Source organism: Vigna unguiculata, chromosome 8 (genome assembly GCF_004118075.2).
Source record: "Vigna unguiculata cultivar IT97K-499-35 chromosome 8, ASM411807v1, whole genome shotgun sequence".
Lineage (NCBI taxonomy): Eukaryota > Viridiplantae > Streptophyta > Magnoliopsida > Fabales > Fabaceae > Vigna > Vigna unguiculata.
The window spans coordinates 552738-579516 of NC_040286.1; the positions used below are offsets into that span (position 1 = coordinate 552738).

Consider the following 26779-nt stretch of genomic DNA (forward strand, 5'->3'; position numbering starts at 1 on the left):
GATGTTTAACTGTGTGAGCTGATGTCATCGATTAAGGTTCCTTTTTCCTTATTGTCTCCGTGTCTCTTATGTTGTATTTGCATTTGTTTCTTACAGAGATGATCCTGAACTAGACAAAATGTTTAAGGAGAGATTAAGGTGGGGTGATCCCATGGCACATCTAGTAAAGGTAATGCAAAACATTTCATGTTGCTTGGTGCGTGAGATGGAGTTTCATCAGTACTTACATGTTTTTGTGCCAATTGCCATTTGCAGAAAAAATATCCAGAGCCTGTTCTTCCAAACTTGGGGGAGAATGAGAAGATGAAAGAATCAGGCTTTGTAGTCCCACAGGATATTCCAAATCACAACTGGTTAAAAAGAGGTTTAGACGCCGCACCAAATCGGTATGGAATAAGACCCGGACGACATTGGGATGGTGTTGATCGCAGTAATGGTTGGTTCATATTCCCTGTACTTTTTGTAGTTTGATTTTTCCTTCCCTTTTCTGATGTAAATAGCCATAAATGATTGACTTATATCATTTTCAGGGTTCGAGAAGGATATGTTTAAGAGAACAAATGAGAGACAAGCTAGAGATAGAGAAGCTTATCTTTGGTCCGTCTCTGATATGTGAAAAGTGGCAGTACAATTACACAAGAGTATTAAGGAATGTGATGCTGACATGTCCATAGGAAAATTATTGAAAAGATGTATCTATCTTAGAAAATCTCCATTTGGTTTGATCAGCATTGTGATATTTTCGAGTTTTTGAGAGGTTATCACATTGTTGTTCCATGTAATTTAGATCATTTTTCACTACTGTAGTTTGAAGATGACTGTCTTTCTCGAGTTTCCTTCGAACTTTCGGGGATCAGTGTTGTTAATTAAAGCTAAAATTGATTTTTATGATAGTCCAAATTTGAGTCTAACCTTACAGCAAGAGGAGTAAAAATACTCGGGATTTTCATTTAAACATGCATTGGACATATTTTTTAAATTAGTTTAAATTTATCTGATAATTTTAATTAGATTAAAATTAATTTTGTCTCAGATAATACTTCTAAAATGATTAATAATTTTTTAATTATACCGCATTTTAAAAGAAAAGACTGTGGTTATGTAATGTATTCGTCTATGAAGATCAAAATAATGTCCATTTCAGATTTTGTTAGACTTTAGGTTAAAAAAAAATGATCATTTCGTCTTTTCATCGGTACTTTTTTGTCTATTGATATTCACGTACTAATATCAATCACAATTTAGAGAATGATATTTCAAAAATAATATGTAATTAATTTTGTTTGGATGATAAAATAAAATTATTTGAACAGAGGAAATTTATACATACAAAAGTAATATTAACTTGTTTTCTTTATTAAGAAGTGTAAATTATAATAATTTTTTTACATGACTCTCCCATTTAGTTAGATTGTCATCCTGGGATAGAGATTGAATATAAAAAAAATTCTTTTTTCATATAATTACCCTCTAAATTTTAAGTTTTTATTTAGTCCATAAATTAATTTTACCTTTAAAAAACTAATTTATTTTTTCTTTATAATTTTCTGGATTTTTTTTATAAAACAATTTGTCTTAAGTCATATTGGCAACTTATTGGTGTGTCTAGATCCAAAAATAATGAAGTAATGTTTCATCCAACTTTGTTCTCTCTTTTTTTTTTCACATAAAAGTAATTATTTTATAATATAATTAGGAATATATAGAGATTTATTGTTTTTTCTGTCTCGATATTAATAAATAATGGTTTATTTGATTAAATATTAGCATCAGTACGAATAATGAATGACTTTTTATAAGATATACATATCTGTTATTTCTTTTTTGTTCTTACATTCATCCTTATCTTAAAATAATAATATTTTTTATTGATTTAGTATTTTTATTAAAAAATGATATTAACTCAAATATGTTTAAATTATAAAATTTAAATCTTATTTTCCTAATTCGATATTGTGAAATTAAATCAAACTTAAAGTTAACTTTCTTTATTTTGTGAAATAATCATTTGACAAATATTTTAATGTATACATAATGAAAATAAACACAATTTCATCATAATTATAAATTTGATTTTAAAACAGAAACAAAAATATTTAAATTCCTTCTCTATTCATATATTCGTACTGTGATGTACAGAAAATAAAAATAGTAAAAAAAAGTTTAATTATATTTGTTTTATCGTATTTTTTGTTAGTGTGTCTAGTCATCACAATTTAAATTTGGTTAAAGCTAATGTAACGGAAACAACAACATTATTCAAATGGAAAGAAAATTGAGATATAATTAAATAAAAACAATTAAATATTTAATTTGAGTACCAATTAAATCTTTATATATTTTACAAAAGTTAAATTTCTTAACTACATTTTATAGCACTAATTTCAACCACTAAAATTGATATATAAAAAGAGAGTCGAATTTTAATAGAAAAAAAAAAATGATAATTTCACATCATTCTTCATATCATAAATAATCGTTATCATAATTGTAAATTTTCTCTTCCTTCTCTCTTCTCTTCCTTCCAAAATCATTATTCTCTCTCTAGATTGAATGTTGAACGTCGTCAGGGTTTGATGGTGACGGTGCATTCTCAACCTCTCATTCTCGATGTACAAAGGTACCACTTTATTTCTGATTATACATTAGGATCTCAATTTTTTTTTGGATAATCTTTAATTTTGTTAAATAATCTTTAATTTTGTTAGGTAATATTTAAACTATGTGTTAGATTATGGAGTTATTTTTATTTAACAAAGTGATAGGATATTTTATATTTGGTGAATTAAATTTAAGTTAATTAGTTGTTATTTTAGTTAGTTGGAATATCTAAGATTTAGTTTGATAATATGACATATTAGATAAGATTAGATTATATTAAGATTTAGTTTGGTTTGTTAATTTTTTTGTTTGTAATTAGCTATATAATAGCTCATTTTCCATCAATTAAAAACACCATAGTGAGTTAAGTTGCATATTCTTTTAGTGTGTGTGAGTTTTCTTCAACAAAGTGGTATAAGAGCTTTATGCTCTGAGTACCGAGTGAAAGAAAGAGAGAGGGTGAAATAGTGTGAGAAAGGAAGAAAGGAGTGCACCAAAGTGAGAGATGACAAAAGTTGTGAATGGTATGACGATGTCGCAATTGATGAAGAAAACCAATTATGATAATTGATGTCTGTAGATGAAGATGTTAGAAATATTTTAATATAATTTAAAAAATAAATAATTAAAATAAAAATTCTACTGTTACTCATGTTTTTATAGACCTTTAATTTATGGGTTAATGGTTTTTATGGCTAACGACTATATTCTTATTACTATTTACTTTTTTGTCTCCATTTTCTACCTATAAATACCACCTAGGTGCATGGGGAAAGATACAATAACAGAGACAACAAACATTAGAGTTTTCTCTGAAATGTTCTTCTTTTCTTCTCTATATTATCTTTAAGACAATGGTGTTATATATTTATAATAATATTGCAAAAATAATAGCGTTGTTGTTGTTGCAACGTGAGCAAGCCTCCCTCCTTTTAAGGATGGTGCATCGAGATCTCCTCCACATGGTGATCCCACATCCACATTTTATGGGATATTATTTTCAACACTAGGCTTCAGTTACAGAGCATGGATTTTTAAATCCCTTCATCACACAACCATTTTCTGATCTCTCTTTTTCTTACTTTTCTTCTTTTTCTCTCTTCTCTTATATCATGGGTTACTTACTCTTTAAGGAGTTTATTTTGCTAGTTTCTGTTATCCTCGGGATATATCTGAGATGTTCCTGTTGTATCTTGGGGGGTTTGCGCATATACTGCGGATAAATCCTTAAGGACAGTGTTTCCAACACGCCTAAGGAATTCCTTTTATTTATGTTTTTATCTTTTTTATGCATATTTGCTAACAAGTGGTGTTCATAAGGTTCGGAAATCTTTCGCTATGGGCAAGGGCTGGCCCATTTTGCCATCCCTATATATATATATATATATATATATATATATATATATATATATATATATATATATATATATATATATTAGAGTTTGAGTTTTGCTATTTCATACTGAAAGTATTTGAAGCATCATCTAATAGAACATTACATTATGGTAGGTAACTATAGAGGCTGAACTGTGGACATTGTTGTCTTAAAAATGGGGTCCAATTCATTGAAGGATTATTTGAAAAGGTATGAAAGTAACACAGAAGTAGAGAAGAAGAAAAAGAAGAAGCAGAAGAAGAGAAGTCAACCACAAACCACTAGGGGTGTCAAAACGGGCCAGCCTGGCCCGTTTTGACCCGGCCCGATTTTGGCCCGTATTAAACGGGTCGGGCCGGGCTGGCCCGACATGGTAAAACGGGCTACTTTTTTGGGCCCGGCCCGCCAGTTTTTTCTGATCTGTATATTTTTTGGCCCAATCAGTCAGATTTTAATTTTGAATTTTTTCACATCTGTACAACAACAATGATCTATTATCACAACACAAAAACAGCCCTGGAATGCAATATATAATAACATAATTGATTCAGTTAAGAAAGAGTAGTAGCTTGGAAGGTGTTGAATGAAGAAGAGAATGCTCATTGTATTTGCTTTATGTTTATGAACTGGTCTTTCGTTTGACCTATGATATGATATTTAGAGAATAGAAATCAAAGTGTTACAGATGCAACACTCTTCTAAGACTTGTTTTGTTTGCTGTTTTGCTGTATTTGCTGCGAATACTTGGATTGCATGTAAAGACTTCGACTAATGTGTTAGCACATGTTTGCTTATTTACTTATTCAGCTCCGTTTTATGTTTTAGTCATTTTTGTAAATTACCCTTTGCATGTGAGAAGTATTGGTTTTTGAGCCATACACGCAATTTACAATTATTAAACATACTTGAATCACTAACACAAAAAAGCCTTTTAACGTCCGAGATTTTCGACCTTTGACGTCTGCCCAAACACCGACGTCGTATCGGGAGACGTCAAAATAACGTCGGAAAAAAGAGCAGACGTCACTTGACGTCGGTCTTTTAAGAGTCCGACGTTATCCAACGTCGGGGCTAGTAACACAGACGTCAATTTTTGCGCTAAAATGAGGAAAAAACCTGAGCAGTTTAACGTCTGTCAGAGCCCGTCAGACGTTAAATAACGTCGGCCCTGGTACGGTCAGACGTTAAATAACGTCTGACGGGCTCTAACAGACGTTAAACTGCTCCATTTTTTTAAAAAAAATTTGACTGTTTTTACAACATCCATACACCTGAAAATCAGAAAATTCCCAAAACAATTTCATAATACTTTCAGCACAATTCTGGAGTTACAGTTATATATAATAGAACTTAAGTTTCAACATATATTCTAAACTAATATAAATAACAACAAACTAAAAATTTCAACATGAAATTCTTGTACAATAAAGTTTTTGAAAGGAGTTCTAATTCATGTGGTATCAACTCCATCTCTCCAATAGATATGCCGCCCATTCCTGTCTTAGTGTGTGGATAATGGCATCTGGCAGAGGTGATGGATTCTTGATAATACAATTTCCTTATGTATGAATATCATTCTTTAAAGTTTGATATGATTTATAATATGTGAAAGATATATATAATTACCTCTATCCATTCATCTTTAACTGCAGCTCGAATGATTGTTCTTATCCAAGACATGACATAATATCCACATTCCCATGAATCTTCTTGCTTGTTACACTGAACATTACAAATAAAATAAATACATCAAAGTCATAAGTTGACATACAGAAATTAATAACTTTAAAATGAATGAGTTCTAACCTTTGGATATATGACTTTAAGTTGTTGGCCTCTAGGCTTACCCACAATTCTAATGAAATTTTGGAAACATAAAACATATGTAAGTTTTTATAACTAAGTACATACATAAGTTAGGATTGAAAAAAAAAAATACTTACTCTTGTAACATGTTTTTAAAAGCTGGTGGAATCTTCCTATGGCATGAACAAAACCATACAACTAGGCATTGTCTTGGAATGATGAGACAAAGTCGCCAATGATACCTACCATCAATCACAAGTACTTAGCCAAAATAATTAATAATACTTCACAAAATATTATTAGCAAAAACACTTACGAATCAATGTATGGTGCAAAGTAGATCTCTCTATTTGACTCAACCATCCATGTTTGCAAATAAAGTTTGATTTGGTCAGGTGAGTTTCCCGAAGGTTGAATTGTTTGAGGTTCAATGAATCCATAGACGGAAGATCGACCTTGGTCCACAATGACTTTGTCCATGTACCTACAAGAAGACAGTTAGGTATAATATTAAAAGGTACCAATTCCTTGCTTTAAATATGAAATTCAAACTGTCCAATCGGACAATTCAAGATTTAATACAAACGATTAAAAATTTAATCATTTGTATTAAATCTCAAACGGGAACTAAGTTTCGCTCACTGTATACTATAAGTATAATAAATCTACATATATAAAATACCATTGCAACAATAATATTCAAAAATAAAATGCAATGAGAATTATTTAAACATGCATATATCTAATAATAAATATAATTTTATTTCCTAATTTTACAAATATTATTATAAAATTTTAAATAAAATAAAAAAATAGGCCAAAAAAATTAACAAAAAAAATAGTCTAAGACTAAAACTATAATGACATTTATAAATTAATACAAGTAATTCTATACATACAAGGAACAAATATATACATACAATGAAAAACTAACCTCTTCTAATTGAAAGACGAACTTTGAGAGGAAGTCTAGGGTCTCCGCACACTGCTGGCCAAATGGGAACGAAGAGCAAGTGGGACGAATCTCAAAACACTGCAAATGGAGATGAAAACGGAAAATAATCGGTTCAAAACGCGTAAAATCAACCCATAATCAAACCCCAACAAGTTTGATGGCGAAAACCTTTCGAAACTCACCTGGAGTGGGTCGGAAATGGCGTCGCCGGCGGGAATCTCGCGTAAACGATGAACAGCGCGAGGGTTTCTGCGTTTCGCGCAGAGATAAACTGAAACTTAACGTCGGGGGTGTTATGTCCGACGTTAAGTGACGTCGGGGGTGGGAGGGGCCGACGTAAAGGGACGTCTGGCGCGCTCTGGTCCGACGTCAAGGGACGTCTGGCGCGCTCTGGTCCGACGTCCTTTTTTGAGTGACGTCGGGGTATTTTTTAACAGACGTTAAGTAACGTCTGCCCGCTCCACGTCAGACGTTAAAAAGGTCTCGTTATTTACAAAAATGCCACCGCACATTTTTAACGTTGGACTTTTCTTAGGCAGACGTTATTGGGGTGACGTTAAAGGTCTTTTTTGTGTTAGTGAATATCACCAATTGGTAGAAGAAAATAATATATAAAGGTTTCAATTGAATAAAACTAGTTCATGTATAAATAGACTTTTGGAAAGTAATAAAAGATCAATTTAAGAAATCAACTTACATCTTTATGTTCTGAACCTTACAAGCAGCACACATCTAGTAAAGAAATTACAGAGTTTTCTTAAAAAAATATACTTTTCAATTCATAACCAATATTTTGATGAGGACATGACTAGTGGCTTCCTTAATTGTTTTGAACCACGACTACATTTTTGTGCTGTTCCATTCATTTGCATTTGCCTAAGTATCCGTCACATGTCATATTATGTTTTAGGCGCATACAGAGCCAGACACTATACATCAGACACTGACTGCAACTTTTTCTTTGATATCTAATCGAAATCTATGGCTTTCCTTCCTCCTTTCCAGCCCCTCGTGAAACATAAAAAGTTAACGTTTGTGGAATAAGGTTTGTGTGACATACATAGCTAGATGTAATAGTTCAACACAAAAGCAAAAGTTTAGGCAAATATGTGTGGTTTTACCATGCCACCATGTGAATTCCCCACAAGCTGTATTGCTCCATATCTCTGCTTCTATTGGATGACAATATCCAATCGTTTTGCTAAAAGCAACACCTTTTTATTAATGCCAAAACAACACATCTTGTTGTCTACGAAATTGAAATTAGGGGAAAATTTTAAGCAAGAACAGCACAACAATTACGATTTACAGAATGGGTCCAATCAAACAAGGGCAAATCGCAGCAACAACAACCACACATACACCATAACCTCCAATTTAGGGAAACCAATTTTAGGGTTACGAAAATCATAAATTTAGGTCACAAATCGAAAAAAAAAAGAACCAGAACTCAAATTACGAACAAACCTATCTTCGCGGTGGTGGTGGCCGTCGGAATCGTCGTGAATCGCAGTCCGATGGTGGCATCGTGAATGGCCTGCATTCTGCCTTCGTGTTTCCTCGCCAGCGACGTGGGTGGAGGAGAAAGAAAAGTGGGTGGTTTCTGGTTTCCCAAAACGCGGGTGGAGTGGAGTGGAGGAGAAGAGAAGAGAAGAGAGTGTGATGTTTGGCCGCGGGTGGAGTGGAGTGGAGTGGAGGAGAAGAGAAGAAAAGAGTCTTTTCTGGTTTCCCAAAACGCTGCACTGCACGTGTTTTTTATGTATTATTAGTAACTCGTTCGGCCCGCGGACTGGCCCGTTTTGGCCCGACGGGTTATCGGGCTTGACGGGCCGGGCTGCTTCGGGTTGGCGGGCTGAATTTTTTGACCCGGCCCATGCTTTTTTGGTCGGGCTGGCGGGCCGGCCCGTCGGGCTCGGCCCATTTTGACATCCCTACGAAGCCCAGAAAGTAGTTAAAAATAAAAAAAGAGCCACGTCAGGCGAAAACTGACATGAGAGACACGTGGCGATATCTCCTTGGAGTTACAAAAATCGGCGGTTGCGTACGATAATAACACCACGATAAGTTACGAATCCGGTGGATATGTTCGGATCTCCTTGTTCTGAATATCGAAGTAGATAAGCTCGATGTGGTTGTAGTAAATAACCTCACACACACACACTCCTTTGCAATTTTTTTCTTTAATCTTCAAATTTACCTTTTTTTTATAATAAATTCTTGATCTTATGAGATTCTTTATTGTATTATGTTTTTTTACATAAGATCAGTTATTAAAAACAAGGATATAATTAGCTTACTTTTTTAAAAAGAGCATATCAAACAAGTGATAAATTTTTGGCATTGAGTATTAAATTTTGATTCTGTAATTAAATGTTTAATTTAATAAAAAAATATTAGAGGGATTATGAAGAGTAGATTTAAATCCTGAGAGTTAGGTAAAAATGATGAGAATGTTTCAAAATTTTATGTGTGTAATAATTAGGGTGAAATATCAGACAAGAGGGGTCCATTATCGTAATTTCAGCATCATCGGGTGTTATAATTAAAAGTAAAAACCCTGAAACATTCCCAAGACGACGACGCATTAAAGCCAGAACCAGACCCAGATCGACCCACACAAACATTTTCTTTCTCTTCTATGGCTGTGTCTGATGCTGTAGTGAGTAACCTAACGGTGCTGTATGTGGCGGTGATCGTCTGCATCAAAGCGTACGGCTTCGTGTGCGGACGCAGCTTCGGCGGCGCCTTCGTCCTCCTCGTTTCCACTGCCACCGTCGCACTCATTCTCGTAGCCACGCTCACCTGGGACGTCTCTCGTAAGGCCACCTACGCCTTCGCCGCCGATCACTCTCCGCCGCCGTCTCCGCCGCACCACGCGCACGAGCCCTGCAAGGGTGGCATCTGCTGGCACGGCGTCGCCGTGCGCTCGCCGGCATCGCAGGTTCGCTTCCGACTCCCGCAGAATCTTCCTCACACAACTTTGTGATCAGTGAATCCCTCATCATCAACACACATGCCAACAGAAAAAAAAAAGGGGGTTTTGTTAATTACTTCTTCTTTTTACTTTTTCTCTTTTTTTTTTTTTGTTTTTTTACCTTTTTTTTTCTCAAGTTCATAAATATATATATATATATATATATATATATATATATATATAGAGAGAGAGAGAGAGTTTTCTTTGTCTTTTTTATATTACTTTTCTTTTTTACCAAAAAAGACTTGTATATGTTGTGATATATAATGATGATATATAAATAGTGGTTGGAGGGTTTATGTGAATAAATGATGTATTTTTGTTAGTTAGTGTAATGGCATATAAAAAAGTTACTTTGATTTCTGCTGGTGTTTTTCTTCTGTATCGGAAATACTGCATTTCAAAATATTTAGATTGATTGAAAATTTTAATGAAATCTTTCAACCATTTTTTAGTTTCTCTTTGTTGAAGTAATGAAGTTATTTTTGTAAAATTGTTTTAGTACATATCGATGATAAGAGAAATTGGAGGACTTAAAATTCGGAAAAGTGTTTCAAAAAATAAATAATTTATGTCTGATTGGTTTCATGGAAAATTTGAAAGAAACATTATGATGACTATAATGTTATTAATTAAATTAATTAAATTTTAACTATACTAAATTCATTAGTTGGGTTTACAAAAGAATCAAAGTATAATATATAAGTAGTTCTTTGATGAAAAATTAATCGATGAAAAATATGCAAAATGGTGGTAATTTTAAATCAAATTGAGTTAGAAAACCAAATAGACTTATTCCTAAGTTTGAATTCAGTTTAAGTTGTAAAAATTCAATTGAACTCAAGTCGAGTATTGAATAAATGAATTTTTTATTGAGTTGAAAACATGAAGAAAAAATCAATTCAACTTAAGTGTAATTTTAATAAATTAAATATTTATCGAGTCAACTAAATTAGATGGTATTCTTACAACTGTGGAAAACTTAGTTTTTATGAAAAATACAAAAATATAGAACAATCTTAAGTAGAATTCTCTTTTGAGTTTTAATTTTTATTCATGAAAATTTAACTCTAGAGTCACGATGCTATTTATATGAGTTTATTGACTATCCCCTTGATGAATTATTTCTTGACACAAGACAAAATGTAGGAATGCATGTCGTTCGAATAATTTCGATACAGATCTTAATAATGTAATAAATTAATTGTTAATACAATTGAAGAGTTATTTGATCTAGTTTTTTAACCCGATTTGTTATTTATTATAATAAAAATTAAAATGGTTTTTGTTTTTAAATTATTTGAATTTTATTTTTTCCCTTGATAAACTGTTTCTTTTCATCTTTTCCCAGAAAACTAGTTTGTTCTTTATTTCATTCATATCATTTTTAACATGATATGTCGTGAAAAAGAGGTGATGAAAAAAAATTAAAAGAAAATGAAAAATAACAATATTTTAAAAAACTAAAAAAGTTAATATTTCAGGTCTAGTTAATAGACCCAAAGTTTTCACTAGCAAATTACTAAATAAAACTTTTTAAGAGCGGAAGTAAAAGAAAAAAAAAATATATTTTAGAAGCGAAAAGAAAAGAAAATGTCTAAACATGCTTTGGAGACCAAAATATTGAACCCAAATTCATATTTGTTTAATTAATAACTATGTTTCTCTGACTTTCAACTAAGTAACAGTATTGTATATACAGTTGATTCAGAAGTTGAACAAGACTGAAAAACTTAAATACATTTAACGGGTCACCATTCTATTAAGTGTGGCTAAGGTTTAAACCTCATAAATATAGAATAAAATAAGTAAATTAAAAAAATAAAAGAAGCTAAAATTTTAGTTTCTTTAACACTTAATCGTGCAAAATTTAACTACCAAAGGATAAAAGTATATCAATTGAATTTATAATCTTTTGTGTTATTTTTATTTTATTTTTTCAAAGAGAATTATATACATTAACCGATTGGCTGACCTTAAAGAAGCTTGATACTTTAAACCTATTTTTTAAACAAAATTGTTTAAACTGGTCCTTTTATTTTAAGTTTTGGAAATTAAAAAGTAATCTCACCTTTCTCCTTAAAAAATTACACTAAAATTATTGTTGATAGAGATATTACAACAATCGTGATAAAGCGAGTAATTAACAAACTGAACCTGAATAATTTACTAGCATCTTTTTTCATTTACGCCCTAATCTGTCCCAAAGGGAAAATTAAAAATTAGGTCACAGAAACTAAGAAAAGACTCTGAAATAATGGGTACAGATTTGGAAAGTGAGATTTAAGGTTGAGCAAAGCAGAAATTGGGGAGTGGGGAATAACAAATGTGATGTGATTGAGTATACTTAAGAGCAGGTGTTAAGCAGGAGTTGTATCGAGTTAGACTATTTTATGTAAGCGGATAAGTTTTGAACACAGTTTTCTCTATACAGGTTATTACTTGATAATAAATACTCACTAAAATCAACTAAATTTGTGACCATGTACTCAAGAACCACTCACTCAGTGAGAAACACGATACTATGCCTATAATTTCTTTGACATGTGAAAGACAAATTACAGCTAAATGCACCAAGCCTTGTGAGCTTGTACTGACTTTCTATGAAACTGCAGGAAAGAAAAAACAAAGAAAAAAAAAAAAAACTAACTTTCCCCCTTTGCCAATCAATCTCATGAATCATATTAGATCCATCGTCCTCCACCTTTTATTGGGCTGGTTCTTCTCATGCTAAAGGATTCCAATGGATTGGCCTACCATTCACTATCAACTTAAAGTAATAATATAAGCATCAATCGGTAGCAGAATTATAAACAGATCAGATGAGAGGTAAGAGCGTAAATTAGAGCTATTTCCATGGCGGTTGCTGATGTTTGTAGCTACGCGGATAGGTTTCCCAGGCACCACCGTCTGGTTCCTTTCTTTTCAGACTAACCCCAGAATTAGAGGACTGTGGAAGGGTCCTTACATGCTCCTCAATAGCTCTGCCTTGAGCAGGAAAGAAAAATTGCCTTGCAGTCAACATGTCTCTGTTGGGGCCATCAATCGTGAAGCCGGAGTTTAGATCAAAGTTGGGATGTGAAGATCCAACGCCATTTAAACCAAGCTGCGTTCCGGTCATGCTTACGATAAATGGAGGCTGAGTATAAGATGAGAGGACGGTAGACGAAGATCCCCCAACCTGAGCCACAACTGGAGTTCCTCTCGAGTCTACCATGTACGGAACTGGGCCACCAGAGGGTCCGTACATGGCTGACGAAAAAGACAAAGCAGGCACTGATGTCAGTCCATTATACCCAAATGCATTTGAATGATTGTAGGATAGTGGGGGGCCCATTCCTAAAATGCCACCTGCTCCTGATAATGGAAGATCCATTGCTGGCTCAATAGCCTTGCCATTTGGTAGCGACAAGGTTTGAGGAACATATTCTCTTCTACCAACTTCCACCTTGGCACCCAAAATAGAGATAACAGGAGCACCCGGTTTAGACCGTTTATATGCTTCGGTAATCGAAGATGACTTACTATGCCCTTGGTCCACTAAATCTGTTTGAAAGTATGGTCTGTCATTCAAATCAATGTTCCGTACTGAAGGTTGCATTGATGACGATGAAGAAGCAGGTGATGGGCTCCAATAACCATTTCTTCCAGAAAAGGGTGGGCCCTCGATCCTCTGATTTGAAGGTTGGACATCATCATCACCAATACTGTTTAAATCCAATTCGACCTTGTTTGATCTTTTAGGACTAAGTTCCACAGATGATTGGCCAGAAGGAAGGCCTGAAGATTCACCAATTTGTTTTACCAATCCTTCTTCACCTTCAGCCACATTCAGATCAAAATCCAGGAAACAATGCCTCTCCTTGGAAAGCTCAGAGCTTCTACCAACAGAAACATTCTTCTCGCTATCAGAATTTTTACGAGGTGATGCAGGACGAAAGGCACTGGTAGCAGCTGATCCTTTCCATCCGTGGGTCCCCTCAAACTGCAAAGGGGCCATTGGTAACCCAGAAGACTGTGCAGGTTTTGAAGCAGAGACAACAGGTATTGGCATAGTAGGCATGGCATTTACAGAAACATCCATATCATCAGATCCAACATCTTCATTGAGATCAAAGGTACAAAGACTTTTCTCCGAACTACCTCCTGGGTCACGAGCTGCTTCAGTCACCTGCGAGGAGTCCATGTCATCTGGCCCGGCCTCAACATTATCTAAATCTGTCATATGTCCTACCTCTTCCGAACACACTTCAGCTGAGTTGCTTTGCCTGGATGATACTTCCTCAGGCAGGATACGAGTGACCTCATCCTTTCTCCCTAAAGAATCAAGGCTGCCTCTCCGCCTAATTCCACCTTCAGAGATTTTCTCTGAAGAGCTGGAAACTTCTCTCTCAACCTCCTGAGCAACTTGTCGGGCAACTTCTAAAGCATCAACCATGCCATACTCGAGCTCAATTTCACAACTCTTGCCAATAACATTAGGGCTTTTGGGACGATTTCGCCATTTAAAAGAATCAGAACCATTTGTGGTACAATTAGAACCATGGTCATTCCCTTCCTTTACAGGGCTGACACATTCTCTCTCAACTTCTTGGGCAACTAGTCGAGCAACTTCTAAAGCATCAACATTACCATATTCAACTTCCATGTCAGAACTCTTGTCAATAATGTTAGGGCTTCTGGGACCTTTGCCCTGATTAAAAGAATCAGAACCATTTGAAGTATCATCATCTTGATCAGACTCTTGGTCCTTGTTTTCCTTTACTGCTCTGATGTATTCTGATTTGGTGAAAGACATGTCAGTTTTTTCCAAGTTACTTCCAGTGACAGATAAGTCAGGCAACATTCTTGAACAACTGTCATCATCATTTTCTGATGCTTTGGGAAGCTGTGGATTGCTAGAACTTGTGGCTCTGAAATCATCCATCTCACTCATTCCATCAGATTCAGGCGTTCTCATGCTACCAGAAACACTTATTTTTGGACAAACAACATTTTCATTGCTTTCCACATTATGTTCTAAAGCAGGTTCTTCTTTCACAGATTCCAGTGCTTTTGCTTCAGTATTGCCAGTGGAAACAGGTTCAGGATCTGGCTTTGCGGATGCGGAAGAGATATCTGCTGATTTTAATTCTTCAGGAGGACCATTAACATCTTGATCTTGTTTTTCCTTTTTGGACAAGTCATTCAACTGTAAATCATCTTGCTGTCCTTTGAAACTGCCTTGTTTAGTAATAGGTAAGCTACAGGTCCCAGCCAATGTGGTCTCACATTCACTTACGGTAGCTTCTTGAGCAGAAGCCAAAACACTATCAACATGGCTTGATCTCTCTTTGACATCTTCACAGTCCAAACTTACAGAGGACTGGAGTGCATTATCAACACTCTGTGTCTGACTACTAGTAACTTTCTCTTGTAGCTGACTATTTGAGCCTCCCAATAGAGACTTCTCATCTCCAGCAAGTTGAGATGCATGATGATTGTCATTGCCAGCATCGTTCACACAAGATGGCTGGCCTTCCTCCCTGGCAATCTTATCACTCTCATTGTTGAGTCTATCTCGATCTGAATTATCATGAGGTTCAGCATCTCCAAGTCCACCTCCTTTCCATAGGTCAAATAATGCTCTTGCTCTATCCTGCACTTTAGAGCTGTGATGGCCAAGAAGGTTATTAACAGTGACCGAAATTCCAGATGAAATTGACTTTTCGCTGTCTAGATATAGTTTTTCAACTGCTCGTAACATTGCAGTTATTGATTCTTCAATGAAGCCATCATTTGTATTATCAGCACCCAAATTTTGCGCATCCTTTAACCATCTGTTTATGAACCAAAGTCCATCTAATTGAACAAAAAGATCAAGACAATCTTTATTCTCTGTAGCAGCAATAGTGCTTGCAACAGCAGCCCACTGCCTTGTCGCATCACCAGCATTTTTAACGACACAATCTTGCTCCTTCTTCATTACAGAGACTAACTCTTGCACTCGGGAAGGGGCCGTGAGGCCATCTTTCATTTCAGTCAACGTAAAGAAATCTTCAAGAGTCATACTGTTTCAAATAACCTTTATCAAAACATCAAGGCTGTCTTTTTGGTGTGCAAGAACTTCTCCCATTGGAAGAGGTTTATTGGGATTTCAGGAAAAATGCTTCACAAACATGCACTGCAAAATATAATAAAAAAAGTTAACACGCATGTCGAAAATGGAGACAATTATCTTAAAAGTTTAATACTTTCAAGGTATTTGAGGAGCTTCACACAGATTCATAACCAAAACCATAGCAAAAAAAATCCAACTGAACCTTTTTTACAGCAACAATATGGTAAATTTAGCTGAAAAAGAAAATGCACATACTTTTCAGTCTTATTTTCAGCTAACAATATACACAAGAAAAATTCCAGGGAATCTTACATAATCATTGATAAATAGACATTTATGGTTCCCTTCCCACCTTTACCGATAGGCTACTGTCATCTAATGTACTCTCTTTATTGGCTTTATCAACACATGCTCAAACCATCAAAAGATGAGATTCAACCATTTTTTCGAGGATGGATGCTACACCGACTTACTCTCTAATGCATTCAGTTCAACTCCTATCTACGTAGTATGGACATAAAATTCAACAAAGTTTTACACTGATAATTGACTACCTAAAACAACCGTCCTCTTTCATACAAGCTGGGAACTGGCCATGTAAAAACATTTGCAATAAAGATTGACAAAGGCAGAGTTATCATATCATAAAAATAAGATATAGAAAAAAAGAAAACACATACAACCGAGATAAAATTAATCACCACAAAAAAGAAATAAGAAAAGACCATTCCAGTGTACAAATCAAACAAATCAATCCTCATGTACAACATATCAAACAAATCCAAATTCTTTAAACCCGAATCATAATCGTATACCACCAAAATCAATCTATGAACCACAGTCTGACACAGACACGACACTAATAATAACAGATATTATTTTATGTTCACTTTTTCTAATGATAATGTGGCACAAAAAAAATATTGATATTATTTTGCAACAAAGAACTTGATCTCTTTACAGAATGCAGCCTTATTTTTTTGTTTGGGGTGTCATGGTACATTAGCTAACAAGATTCACAGATGATGCACATCCTTTTTAATGTTTGGGCCTGGATTTGGTTGGTGTTTACAGGGTGGGGTTGGCCTGGGTCGGGTCAGGTTTTACTTTTCTTTCTTTAATTTGGAATAATAATGGGTTTGGTCAAACAACCCAAACCCATTTTTTACTTGTTATCAAATTTCTTCTGCGTGCTCCAATTTTATGGTATTTGTCTTCCATGAGTCTATCATTTCCACCAACTGCTTCCGGTATAGCCGCCACACAAAAAGCAACAACCATGTATCACCACACCACTGCCATAGAATGGCAGCATTGATAAACCTGTGACCACCATTCGCCATGGCCACTTTTTCATCAAAGAACCTCAGACGTTTTTTAAAGTTATATGTTTTAAGCTGAATTTTCTAAACAAGTGTCAAGGAGATGTGCGAGCAGGAAACATGTCTGACGTTGCAAAAGTTCAAACAAGAGGTGTTCATACTTCATAAATATCATTGACTTTGGTCGTCTAAAAGCAATAAATAAACAACCTTTTTATGGAATTAACTATCAATCCGTGTGCTGACAGATTCACCTATGCAAATCATTTACTAATACCAACTACTCAATACCAACAAAAAAATAAGGCTGCATTCTATAAGATACGAAGATACTGGAATTTGTTGACAGCAATCATAGAGCAATTTTACAGAGAAATTTATAGTAAGTAGCATAATATTCAATAAATATATGGTACGTCCAAGCAGTTTGGACATTTTTCAAGCCTATAACTGACAGAAAGAAAAGTAGCAAGAGACACTTCTGACTCATATATAACTCTAGACAGGAAACCTAAGAAAAACCCTTATAGTGACAGGAGAGAATCCATTTAACATTTATCTCGTCAAACTCAAAAGTGAAGGCTGGCCAACTGCAAACTTTTGGTTATATTAACAAACTTATGCATTATCGCTACACATATACGATTGCATCAATTGCCCCATCACCATATCCATTTTATTTTTCATAAAAACAATGTTTATAACCTTTTCCAATCAGGAATAACTTGAATAGCAACAACTTATCAAGAACAAGTTGCTGTCAGCTGTGATGCAGTGAAAGACACAAAACAGTTTGATGTAATTTCCACACTTTACAACCTTTCTAAGCCTAAATTCAACTTTATATGCAAACTAATTATGGATAACATTTTTAACAAAAAAAGGATGATTGAAACCATAATAATTGCTTCCTAAAATCCAAACTAGTGTATAAAATCAACCTCAAGACTTACAGTAAAGTAAATAAACAACAAAACATGGCACTTCGCACGAACTGCTATTTGGAGTTCCATTTATGATCAAAATCCCATGTTACAATTCTTAGACTAACGTGTATTTGCTCAAAAGTTCATAAATCAGCTGGGACCTCCGACAAAAAATAGAATAATGTTAACCAGAGGAAAAAGATCTATAGCCGCCATATTTAGCAAACTTGAATATGTACTCAAAAAACATAGTACACCAGTAATATTTAAAAATTTCACATAATTTCAGCAAAGATAAGAAAAATGTGCTGCTACAACTACTCATACTAGTAGAAAATTTTCCACATGAATAACGTTGGATCAGCAATTCAGAGTAATATTGTAGAAGATAGAACAAACCTATGAGCCATCACTTACAAACTGCCTACTCTAAATAATAATGGTTAAATCAGGTCATATCTTAAAGAGTGATAAAATAGCTAAACCTAAATCTATCAAGAATAAGATTACCAGTCACGTCAAGGACGGGTATAAAGTCACAGTTAATAATAATAAGCTGTAGCTTTCCAATAACGATCACTGGATCGATATTATTTCATCATTGCAACGGCCCATTATGAACTAAAATCATAACCCACCAAGTAAATGCAAATTAATTTAACAAGTTCTGATTAAGAACAAATGCACTCCGATATAATAACAGCATAAAAGAGAAGGGCAGAAAAAAAGAACACTAATCCGTAATTTGAACAAATAGTAGCATATAGATTCTCCCTCCCCAGGCATAGACACCAGAATTGTAAAACCCTAAATTCGGCGTTTTATAGAATATAAGGAAAACCCTAATAATTAAAAAAAAAATTACATGGGCGTCGAACTGTAAAGAGGAATAAAGTTAATAAGTAGCATGTCATAACAAAAACAGGGAGATAAGTTACGGAAAACGTGATGAATCCCTGATAAAGGAACATGGAATAAATGCGAGAGAAGCGAATTGAGCAGAGAGAACAAAATAAAATAAAATAAAAAAGCGAGAGAGGTTTACGTTTTGGCTGGTGAATCGAATCGAAACCCTAGCTCAGGTTGGGCGTGGAAAAGGAGGAGCTCCGCCGCGAGGGGTTGGCGAGAATTTTCGAATGTTCGGTGCGAAGGGTGGGAATTGGGGTTTTGCGGGTGGTGCTTGGTGCTCTCGGGAGAGAGAGTTTCGTTTGTGACTTCTGCGAACTTTCAAAGCGGAAGGGAATATGAGGAAGCAACGTTTTACTTCTTCGAAATATTTGGTGCAGATTTGTTTTTCGTTTTTTCTTTTTCTTTTTTTCTTTGAAGTTGTTCTATTGGTGCGAAGGTTGGACAGTAACACGTGCCACGCCAGAAGTTGTTAGGAGCGACTGGGACCAGGATAACAACATGGACTTTAAAGCCGTTTTCTTCCAATTTTCCTGTAAAAGAAAAAAATTCCAATTTTTATATAATTAACTAGTTTTAAATTCTTTTTTTGTTTTTTTTTTTATATTTATATATATATATATATTATATTAAAAGAGAATTTAGAGATTAAAAAGAAGAAATAATAAATATTTAAATTAGGATTAATTTTAAGTAGATAGATAGATAAATAAAAAGGTAAATTAACTTTTTTAAATTTTGTGACAGTAAAACCAATATGAGTAAGGTAAATTAATAATTTTAAATAATTGAAGAACTATTTTTTAAAACACATATCATCAAAATAAATTGGAATAATAAAGTAAAACTAGTTTTTAAATATCTTATTCCCTTCTAACTGCTCAGTTAATAAAATATTTCATTAAATAAGTTGGAAGTGTTTACTAAACCAGTGAATAAATTAATGGATAAATAGGAGATGTTATAAAGTAATTATCTATGTCGATATACAAAGAAGATACATATATTTTGTTTTTGTTTGTATACATAATTTTTATTTTTATTTTATCTTTTTTTATATATATAATTATTAACTGATTCTTTTAAAATATAATTGTTAACTATTTTATTATAAGTAATTAATATTTTGAGGTATTTTGTATAAAACTGTTACGATTATAATTTGTACTCCATTAGAGTTGTAGTTTGTACTACTAACATTTAGGTATTTTTTTCTTATATATTAACTTAATCAATTTATATATATTATTAACTTATAATATAATATAAATATTTAAAAAAATCAGACACACAAGTGTGATAATACATATATTTACATTAATATAAAAAAATGTTTTTCTTTTTAAAAAATATATTGTTATATAATTTTGATTTTAAATTTTTAAAATAATTATTTTATTACATTTCTAATATTTTTATTAATTTTTTAAACTTTGAATACTTTTTATTTAGATAAATTATTTTATTTAAATGAGTCAATTTAACAAATATTATATTAAAAATTATTATATAAATTGTTATTATATTAATTTTGTATTACTTATTTCAATTTGTAATATTAGTTTTTTTATTGGAATTTAAAAAAAAATATAATCCAAAAAATACTATAAACAATATAATATTTAACTATCTTCAAATAATTGAACTATGTGGAATGAATAAAAAAAATAAAAAAATAAACTAACTATTTGACGGAACACTAGCATGCCTGATCAAAACTAGTCAAACCAACCTGTTTTATCATTTCTAGTGCAAATTAATTAAATAAGTTTGTATCTGATTTATTGGTTAGCAATATACTAATTTGAATTTAATAATCAATATATATATATATATATATATATATATATATATATATATATATATATATATATATATATACTTTTCACTACCATCGTTAGCGATTATTCGTGTTATTTAGAAAAACATAACATAAGAATTATAGTCTAATTACACTATGATAAGTTATACTCCATTATACTATATTACATAAGAATTATATTGGGTAAAATTGCATGGTGTAGAATTAATTATTATTGTACAAAGTGTTAGTTGATTAACATTATTATCAACAATAATTAGCAACAAATTTACCAAATGAAGTAAAAGCAATTTTGTATCTCACCCATTTTGGAAAAAGACAAAAGTTCAATTAGTCACAAAAGGATTTGCTTACTCCTGTAAACTATGTCACCATTTGTCAAAAAAAAAAAATTATTATGATTCATATCTTTCATTCTCATAGAAAAAATTAGATAACCACTGGTCAATTAATTTCTTTATATGTTGACCCCTTAGAAAAAAGGCAAATTATGTTTTGACCAAAAAAATTAGACAAAATTAACAAAGTTGTTATAAATAAAATTAAAATAGATTTTTTTTTGTCTAAATTAGTATTTTGTGTCAAAAAGAATTTTTGTTAAATTATCATTTTTCTTAAAAAAAGAAGTATAATATAAAGACTCCTTCTACACTGTATATATATATATATATATATATATATATATATATATATATATATATATATATATATATTCTGGGTGAGAAATTGAGGTTTAAATTTCAGTTCTGTAATGAAAAGATATTCTCGGTGTAGGGAGTGCTTTGCATTTTGCAATCTATGAATAATAGTATTAACTATAAGTTACTTTTACTTAATCTGCATAAACAAGGTGAACACAACTTAAACATCACTGAAATTATTATTATATGAGTGTGTAACTCATAAGATAGTGTGAAGTCTCTGGTGTGATTCTGTCTATAAACAATAGAACAACACTTCCTATTTTCTCAGTGACCCAAAGATTCATCAAGTTTGATAGGTTTCATCCAAACCTTATCAAAAGAAAGAGTGCTTGCTTTACAGAATTATTATGTACTTTGGACATTTTGTGAATGCAATGCCATCATCATCATGGAGTTCTCCACTGAAGCTCAATTTGAATCCTTCCATTTCTTGAGTCAATAAGATGATACTTCTCGTTGATTCTCTTGTTGGTAACAACATCAGACAATTTTATATCCACGTAACCCAAACTTTCCTGATTAATAAACAAGGTTCAATCAAAACCATTTCAAGTGGATGAAAATGAAAAATCCTGAACAATTTGTTTACCTTAGGATGCAGAAGGCCAAGCTTTGAGGACACACTTTGCACTTCAACATATAGTCTCTCATTAGAGGGAGGTTCCTCAAGCATAAACTGAAACGACTCACCCCATCTTGGATCTCTGTTTTTCTTTACATGCTGTATAGTTTTGTCACCAGAAAATAGTCAAATTTTCACAGGAATATAAACTGTAAGAGAAACAGATGCAACAATCATTGAGAGGTGTTTGTTTATTTATAATAGTAGACTTTCAGTAAGAAGATACCTTAGTTCTTCTCTCTTCTCCTTTAAATAGCAACCGTGCAAACGGATTTGTGTGGTGTTTTCCTTCAACATCTTCAGCTTCATGGACAGTGATAACAAGTAAACCACCACTTGCAGGTGTTCCTTCTGGAGCTTTTTCTATTGCATTGGAATCTTCTGCATTGTGAGGTAACTCATCCTCCTTAAAGGGTTTGTACAGAACTTCTACAGTGAGTTGTCCACGTGACTTTTCATTCTCAGGATCATTAGGGTCCAAGGTCTTGAGTAAATTTAGAGTCATCACTTTTGGTTCATCAGGAGTAATCTCTTTCAATGGAATCACATTCATACCCATCTTTTCATGCTTCCCAATCTGTGCAAAATAGAATGACAAAATAATGCCTGAAAAAATGAGTAATGGGAAAGTGTCTTCCTATGCAATGAAAATGTTCTTCAGTCACATTTTATGAAAGTGTCCTAAAAGAAGTTTGAGATACTAGAATTGCATCTTAAGATACTATTACTATTACCTGCTCCCAGTCATAAACAATTAGCTCCAAGACCTGAGATTCTGGATCTTTGACAACTATACTGAATTCCTCATTCCATTCTGGATTCAAATTCTTGTATTTCACGGTTGTTTTCTTTGAAGGAAGTTTCTCTTCTGTGAGTTTGAGTTTCACATAAGGGTCTGATGCCCCTAGTATGTCTTTCTTTTTAAGCTTCTCTGCCCCCACAACTTTCACATGAAGAATTCCAACTGGCAATTTCATGGCCCTGATCACAGACCAAGAAATATTAGCTAGTTCAACACTAACTTACACAGGCTTGATGAAAGGATGAAAGAGTACATACTTTGTTGGATCCATTATTTGAACCTCTAATGCCTTTGGCCATAGATACATTTTTGCAACTTGATCTTTGATGATTTCCTAAAAGGAAAACATTGAGGAAGAGAAATCAGTACTAAAACTTGTTGAGGTATGTAAAGTTTATAGGCAATCAAAGTGCTATATGCTTACCTGGACAATCCTATAAAGACCAGGAATAGACATTACATCAGCTCCAAGAAGTTTTAGTCCAAAATCAACATGAGGCTTCAATCAAGAGATTCAAGTTAACAAAGAGAAATAAAAGGCAAACATATCACAATGTTTTGAGTCTAAGTCTCGTATTGAATATAAATGACAAAATTATACATCATATAAGAAAAAAGGTTCATAAATCTATTGTTTTGAGGTTTTGGATTAAAACTGGCGTGGATTAGACTCACGTCACATATATTATGGGAAAAGAATAAATAAACCCATCTCAGAACATAATTGTAAAGATGAATGGAGTTTAACATCATACACACCTTCTCCATGAGAGACACGTAAATATTGGCAAAACATGGGAAACTTGGAACCAGAGGCTTCAGAGTTATACGTGGAGAAGCAAATACTTGCAGATCAACAACCTGAGATTATTTAGAAGCATAAATACTCTGTATTAGGTGAAAACATTTGAAAACTTTTACAACTGCAACACAATTTAAACCATATACTCTATTTTCAAAAGTCATGAAGTAAAAATATATACCTGCACTGTGGCTCGAAGCCCAAATGCTTTAACTACAACAGTAATATTAGGATTCCCAGCCCACTTCACTGATGGTTCCATGATCAACTCCTTTTCATCAGTAGTGTAGACTTTCATTCCTGGCATATATTCAGATGAAAATTAGCATCAATCAATCTAAACTTCTTCTATTACCTGAAAGAGTAATGAAGGATCAGCTTAAAAAAATATATGGAACCATGAAAATTGGGACAGTGTGATTTCATTTTGCAGTTCAAGCAATATCAGTAACACTGTGCAGACCAGAATCATAGCCTTACACAATAGCAGCTTCACATGCATAATACTCATGTGATGTGGAAAGAGAAAGAGATGAACCTTGAAAAGTTGGTGGCAGACAACCCAAGTTAAGTTCTTCAAATTCAACTGAGTCAATTTTGTACTTAGGAATTTGCTCAGCAATAATGGGCTTTGCTATAGTCCTTGCAGTCTTGCAAATTGCCTATGAAGATTGAATTGTAGGTACTCTTACAAAATTTCTAAACAAAGTAGTTGCACAAACACTACAATCATGAGAGAAATTTCAAAAATCAATAAAAAGTGTGCATAGGTACCTTGTCCAGATAAGGCCACATATACTCAATAAATTTGTTAAGCCAATCAAGCTGCAAACATGAAAATACTATCAATTTTCTGTAGAACATACAATGCATTTCTGGTTCCAAGGATAAACACTTGTACATAAGGCATATAACTGTAAAGAATAACATACACGGTCATAGTCTGGATTTTTAACCCAAGAGGGTATCTCTGGAAACATCTGTTGTAGAGCTTTGGGATCTACCTCAACCAAGGGTTGAATTATTGGATCCTGAAATCAGGCATACCATAATTTGAAATGTGAGATAAAATTAGGAGAAGAAATTTCCCTACAGTTCTTATTTAGCATAAAACATATAAGGTAAAGCAGGAGTATTTCAAAACAATGTTTTTTAGTTCCCTGAAAAATAACTCATCTAATTTCAATTTCTCCACTGAGGAGTTTCAGCATTCTCAGAAATTCCTCTCAGTGTTCTAACTTTAGGAAGTATTGCAGCAGAAAGTTTACATGAAAAAATGGGATAAACAAAATTTATCTTAGAGAAAAGCAATTTTAGTTGCATTCAGAACAACCATTACATTTTACTTAAGGTAGAACCTCCATGAAAACACACTTCACCTACAATTAATGTCATAACATCATGGTTCAGGCTAAGATCATACTCAGAAAAAAACCAAGATCAGACATAATTCCTATTCCATGAAGAAGGAAGACATTCTGCTTTTATCAAAGGAATAATCTACAGTATCATGCCCCTGCCAATGCTTATGCTAACAAATAAACAAAAACAAAATAGAGAGAAACAACGAACAAGAGAAACAGACAAAGAAAAAAGAAAAAACTGAACCTTAACATCAGTTGGCTGGAAGTATATGAACATATAGTAGCCAATCACTAGCCCAATTGAAGTTCCCACTCCAAATCCTAAAGAAGTTGTTATAGTGCTCAAAATTCCCATCTTTAATATCTTTGTCTACCACAGAAAATTTCTCTCTGCTACAATGTGGAAAACAAGAACAGAGGGAAGAGAGTTAAGTTGCTTCCATAACCAAAGGGGAACCATCCAAATCAAGAAATGCTTTCAGTGAGTGCCCTCCTATTGTTGTGGATGAGTATATTCATTTTGAGTGCCAATGAAAAAATGAGTGGAAAAGACAAAGAAGTTGAATTTCTTAATGTTATGATACAAGTGCAATAAAGAGGATTGAAACAAGTGGCCAATAAAGACCTTGTTCAACTCCCACTTGATCCACACAACAGTTGTTGATAAAGAAACTTGTAACCGCGTTAGATGGCACATAGTGTCGGTAAGGTCTATTCCTTCAGATTTTTTCAAATACTACCAAGTTTTCAACAGCGTAGATGTTAACTTTGATGATAATAATGATCCAACAGTGAACCATGTTCCTCAGAAACAGAAACAAATGCCTTAAAGTGGTGCAATAAAGTCAGGTCCCACATCGCTTTGTATTTTGTTTGGCTTTTCGATATTTCAGAAACGGATAAAAGTGATGTTTCACGTTATCTTCATACCCCGTTAATCAATATTCCAAAAGTAACCGTTTAATAAAAATAGACGTTTTCAATATTTTAGAAACATAAAAGGTGCCTTTTAATTGTAGAATTATGTTTTATAAGATTTTGTTTTAAATTTGAAGTGGAATAATCTAATTATATTAAATGTCAACATCTCTTCGATTTTTTTCCCTTCTAAAATTTATCACTTATTCATTTCTTCCTTGCAAATCTAAAAGACAAAAGAAGAAAAATTATTGTGACAATTTCCTAAATCTCAAATTCAAACGTTGACCAAGCTTTCTATTTAATTTTTGTTTTTGTTAGAGGATAAAGCAACATTTTATTCTTGAGTACTTTATATAAAAAAGGAATAATGAAAAATAATAATAATGCTTTATAAAACTAAAAGTTAAATCCATCTTGTAAATAAGTTTATTTTACAAATGTCTTGACCAATCATAGCATGAAATGTGAAAGTTTCCTCATTGGTCATTACTGTCCTTGTCAGTTTTAATGGCAACCACAAGCAAAGTTAATGGGTCCAACTTTTCAAAGATAAAAGGTTTTAATAAAAAAAATTTCCATTTCAGAATATTCATCTTAAAATAGATTTTACATTTAAAATTAGACTCTTCTAGAATTTCTATCACGGGTTTAGTTTTAAAAGTCATCTAAAAAAACTTAAAGAGAAAATTGTGAAATATTCTTAATTTTAACTCCTAAAAAACGTGAAAGATAGCAAAACATTATTCAAAATCAAAATCTAAGAATTTTGAAAAATTT

The 26779-nt window shown here is 33.1% G+C and overlaps 4 protein-coding genes across 4 annotated transcripts; 2 read left to right on the forward strand and 2 right to left on the reverse strand.

The window, feature by feature from the left end:
• The first annotated feature begins 37 nt into the window (after window positions 1-37).
• On the forward strand, window positions 38-834 carry LOC114193405 (pre-mRNA-splicing factor cwf26-like). Its single transcript, XM_028083183.1, has 3 exons — window positions 38-169; window positions 256-436; window positions 531-834. The coding sequence occupies exons 1-3, from the start codon at window positions 119-121 to the stop codon at window positions 614-616; spliced, it is 318 nt and encodes a 105-aa protein (XP_027938984.1). The 5' UTR covers window positions 38-118; the 3' UTR covers window positions 617-834.
• An 8407-nt stretch (window positions 835-9241) lies between these two features.
• On the forward strand, window positions 9242-9770 carry LOC114195267. The gene has a single exon (XM_028085672.1). It carries the CDS (start codon window positions 9376-9378, stop codon window positions 9721-9723), a length of 348 nt encoding a protein of 115 aa, XP_027941473.1. The 5' UTR covers window positions 9242-9375; the 3' UTR covers window positions 9724-9770.
• A 2361-nt stretch (window positions 9771-12131) lies between these two features.
• LOC114193738 lies at window positions 12132-19352 on the reverse strand. The gene is made up of 2 exons (XM_028083652.1): window positions 19105-19352; window positions 12132-15874 (listed from the first exon to the last, which is right to left on the reverse strand). The coding sequence occupies exon 2, from the start codon at window positions 15758-15760 to the stop codon at window positions 12560-12562; it is 3201 nt and encodes a 1066-aa protein (XP_027939453.1). The 5' UTR covers window positions 15761-15874; window positions 19105-19352; the 3' UTR covers window positions 12132-12559.
• A 2286-nt stretch (window positions 19353-21638) lies between these two features.
• On the reverse strand, window positions 21639-25679 carry LOC114195294 (synaptotagmin-2-like). Its single transcript, XM_028085714.1, has 12 exons — window positions 25326-25679; window positions 24650-24748; window positions 24492-24542; window positions 24256-24379; window positions 23899-24017; window positions 23675-23776; window positions 23340-23414; window positions 23173-23249; window positions 22848-23094; window positions 22340-22690; window positions 22081-22212; window positions 21639-22006 (listed from the first exon to the last, which is right to left on the reverse strand). The coding sequence occupies exons 1-12, from the start codon at window positions 25434-25436 to the stop codon at window positions 21878-21880; spliced, it is 1617 nt and encodes a 538-aa protein (XP_027941515.1). The 5' UTR covers window positions 25437-25679; the 3' UTR covers window positions 21639-21877.
• Window positions 25680-26779: the final 1100 nt, after the last annotated feature.

Coding starts and splice junctions, on each gene's coding strand:
- LOC114193405 (XM_028083183.1), top strand. CDS start 119: ATGTTTAAGGAGAGATTAAGGTGGGGTGATCCCATGGCACATCTAGTA. Junction 170..255: donor CCATGGCACATCTAGTAAAG/GTAATGCAAAAC, acceptor TGCCATTTGCAG/AAAAAATATCCAGAGCCTGT. Junction 437..530: donor TGGTGTTGATCGCAGTAATG/GTTGGTTCATAT, acceptor TATCATTTTCAG/GGTTCGAGAAGGATATGTTT.
- LOC114195267 (XM_028085672.1), top strand. CDS start 9,376: ATGGCTGTGTCTGATGCTGTAGTGAGTAACCTAACGGTGCTGTATGTG.
- LOC114193738 (XM_028083652.1), bottom strand. CDS start 15,760: ATGACTCTTGAAGATTTCTTTACGTTGACTGAAATGAAAGATGGCCTC.
- LOC114195294 (XM_028085714.1), bottom strand. CDS start 25,436: ATGGGAATTTTGAGCACTATAACAACTTCTTTAGGATTTGGAGTGGGA. Junction 24,018..24,255: donor TCTGCCACCAACTTTTCAAG/GTTCATCTCTTT, acceptor AATATATGCCAG/GAATGAAAGTCTACACTACT. Junction 23,415..23,674: donor ACGTGTCTCTCATGGAGAAG/GTGTGTATGATG, acceptor TCTTGATTGAAG/CCTCATGTTGATTTTGGACT.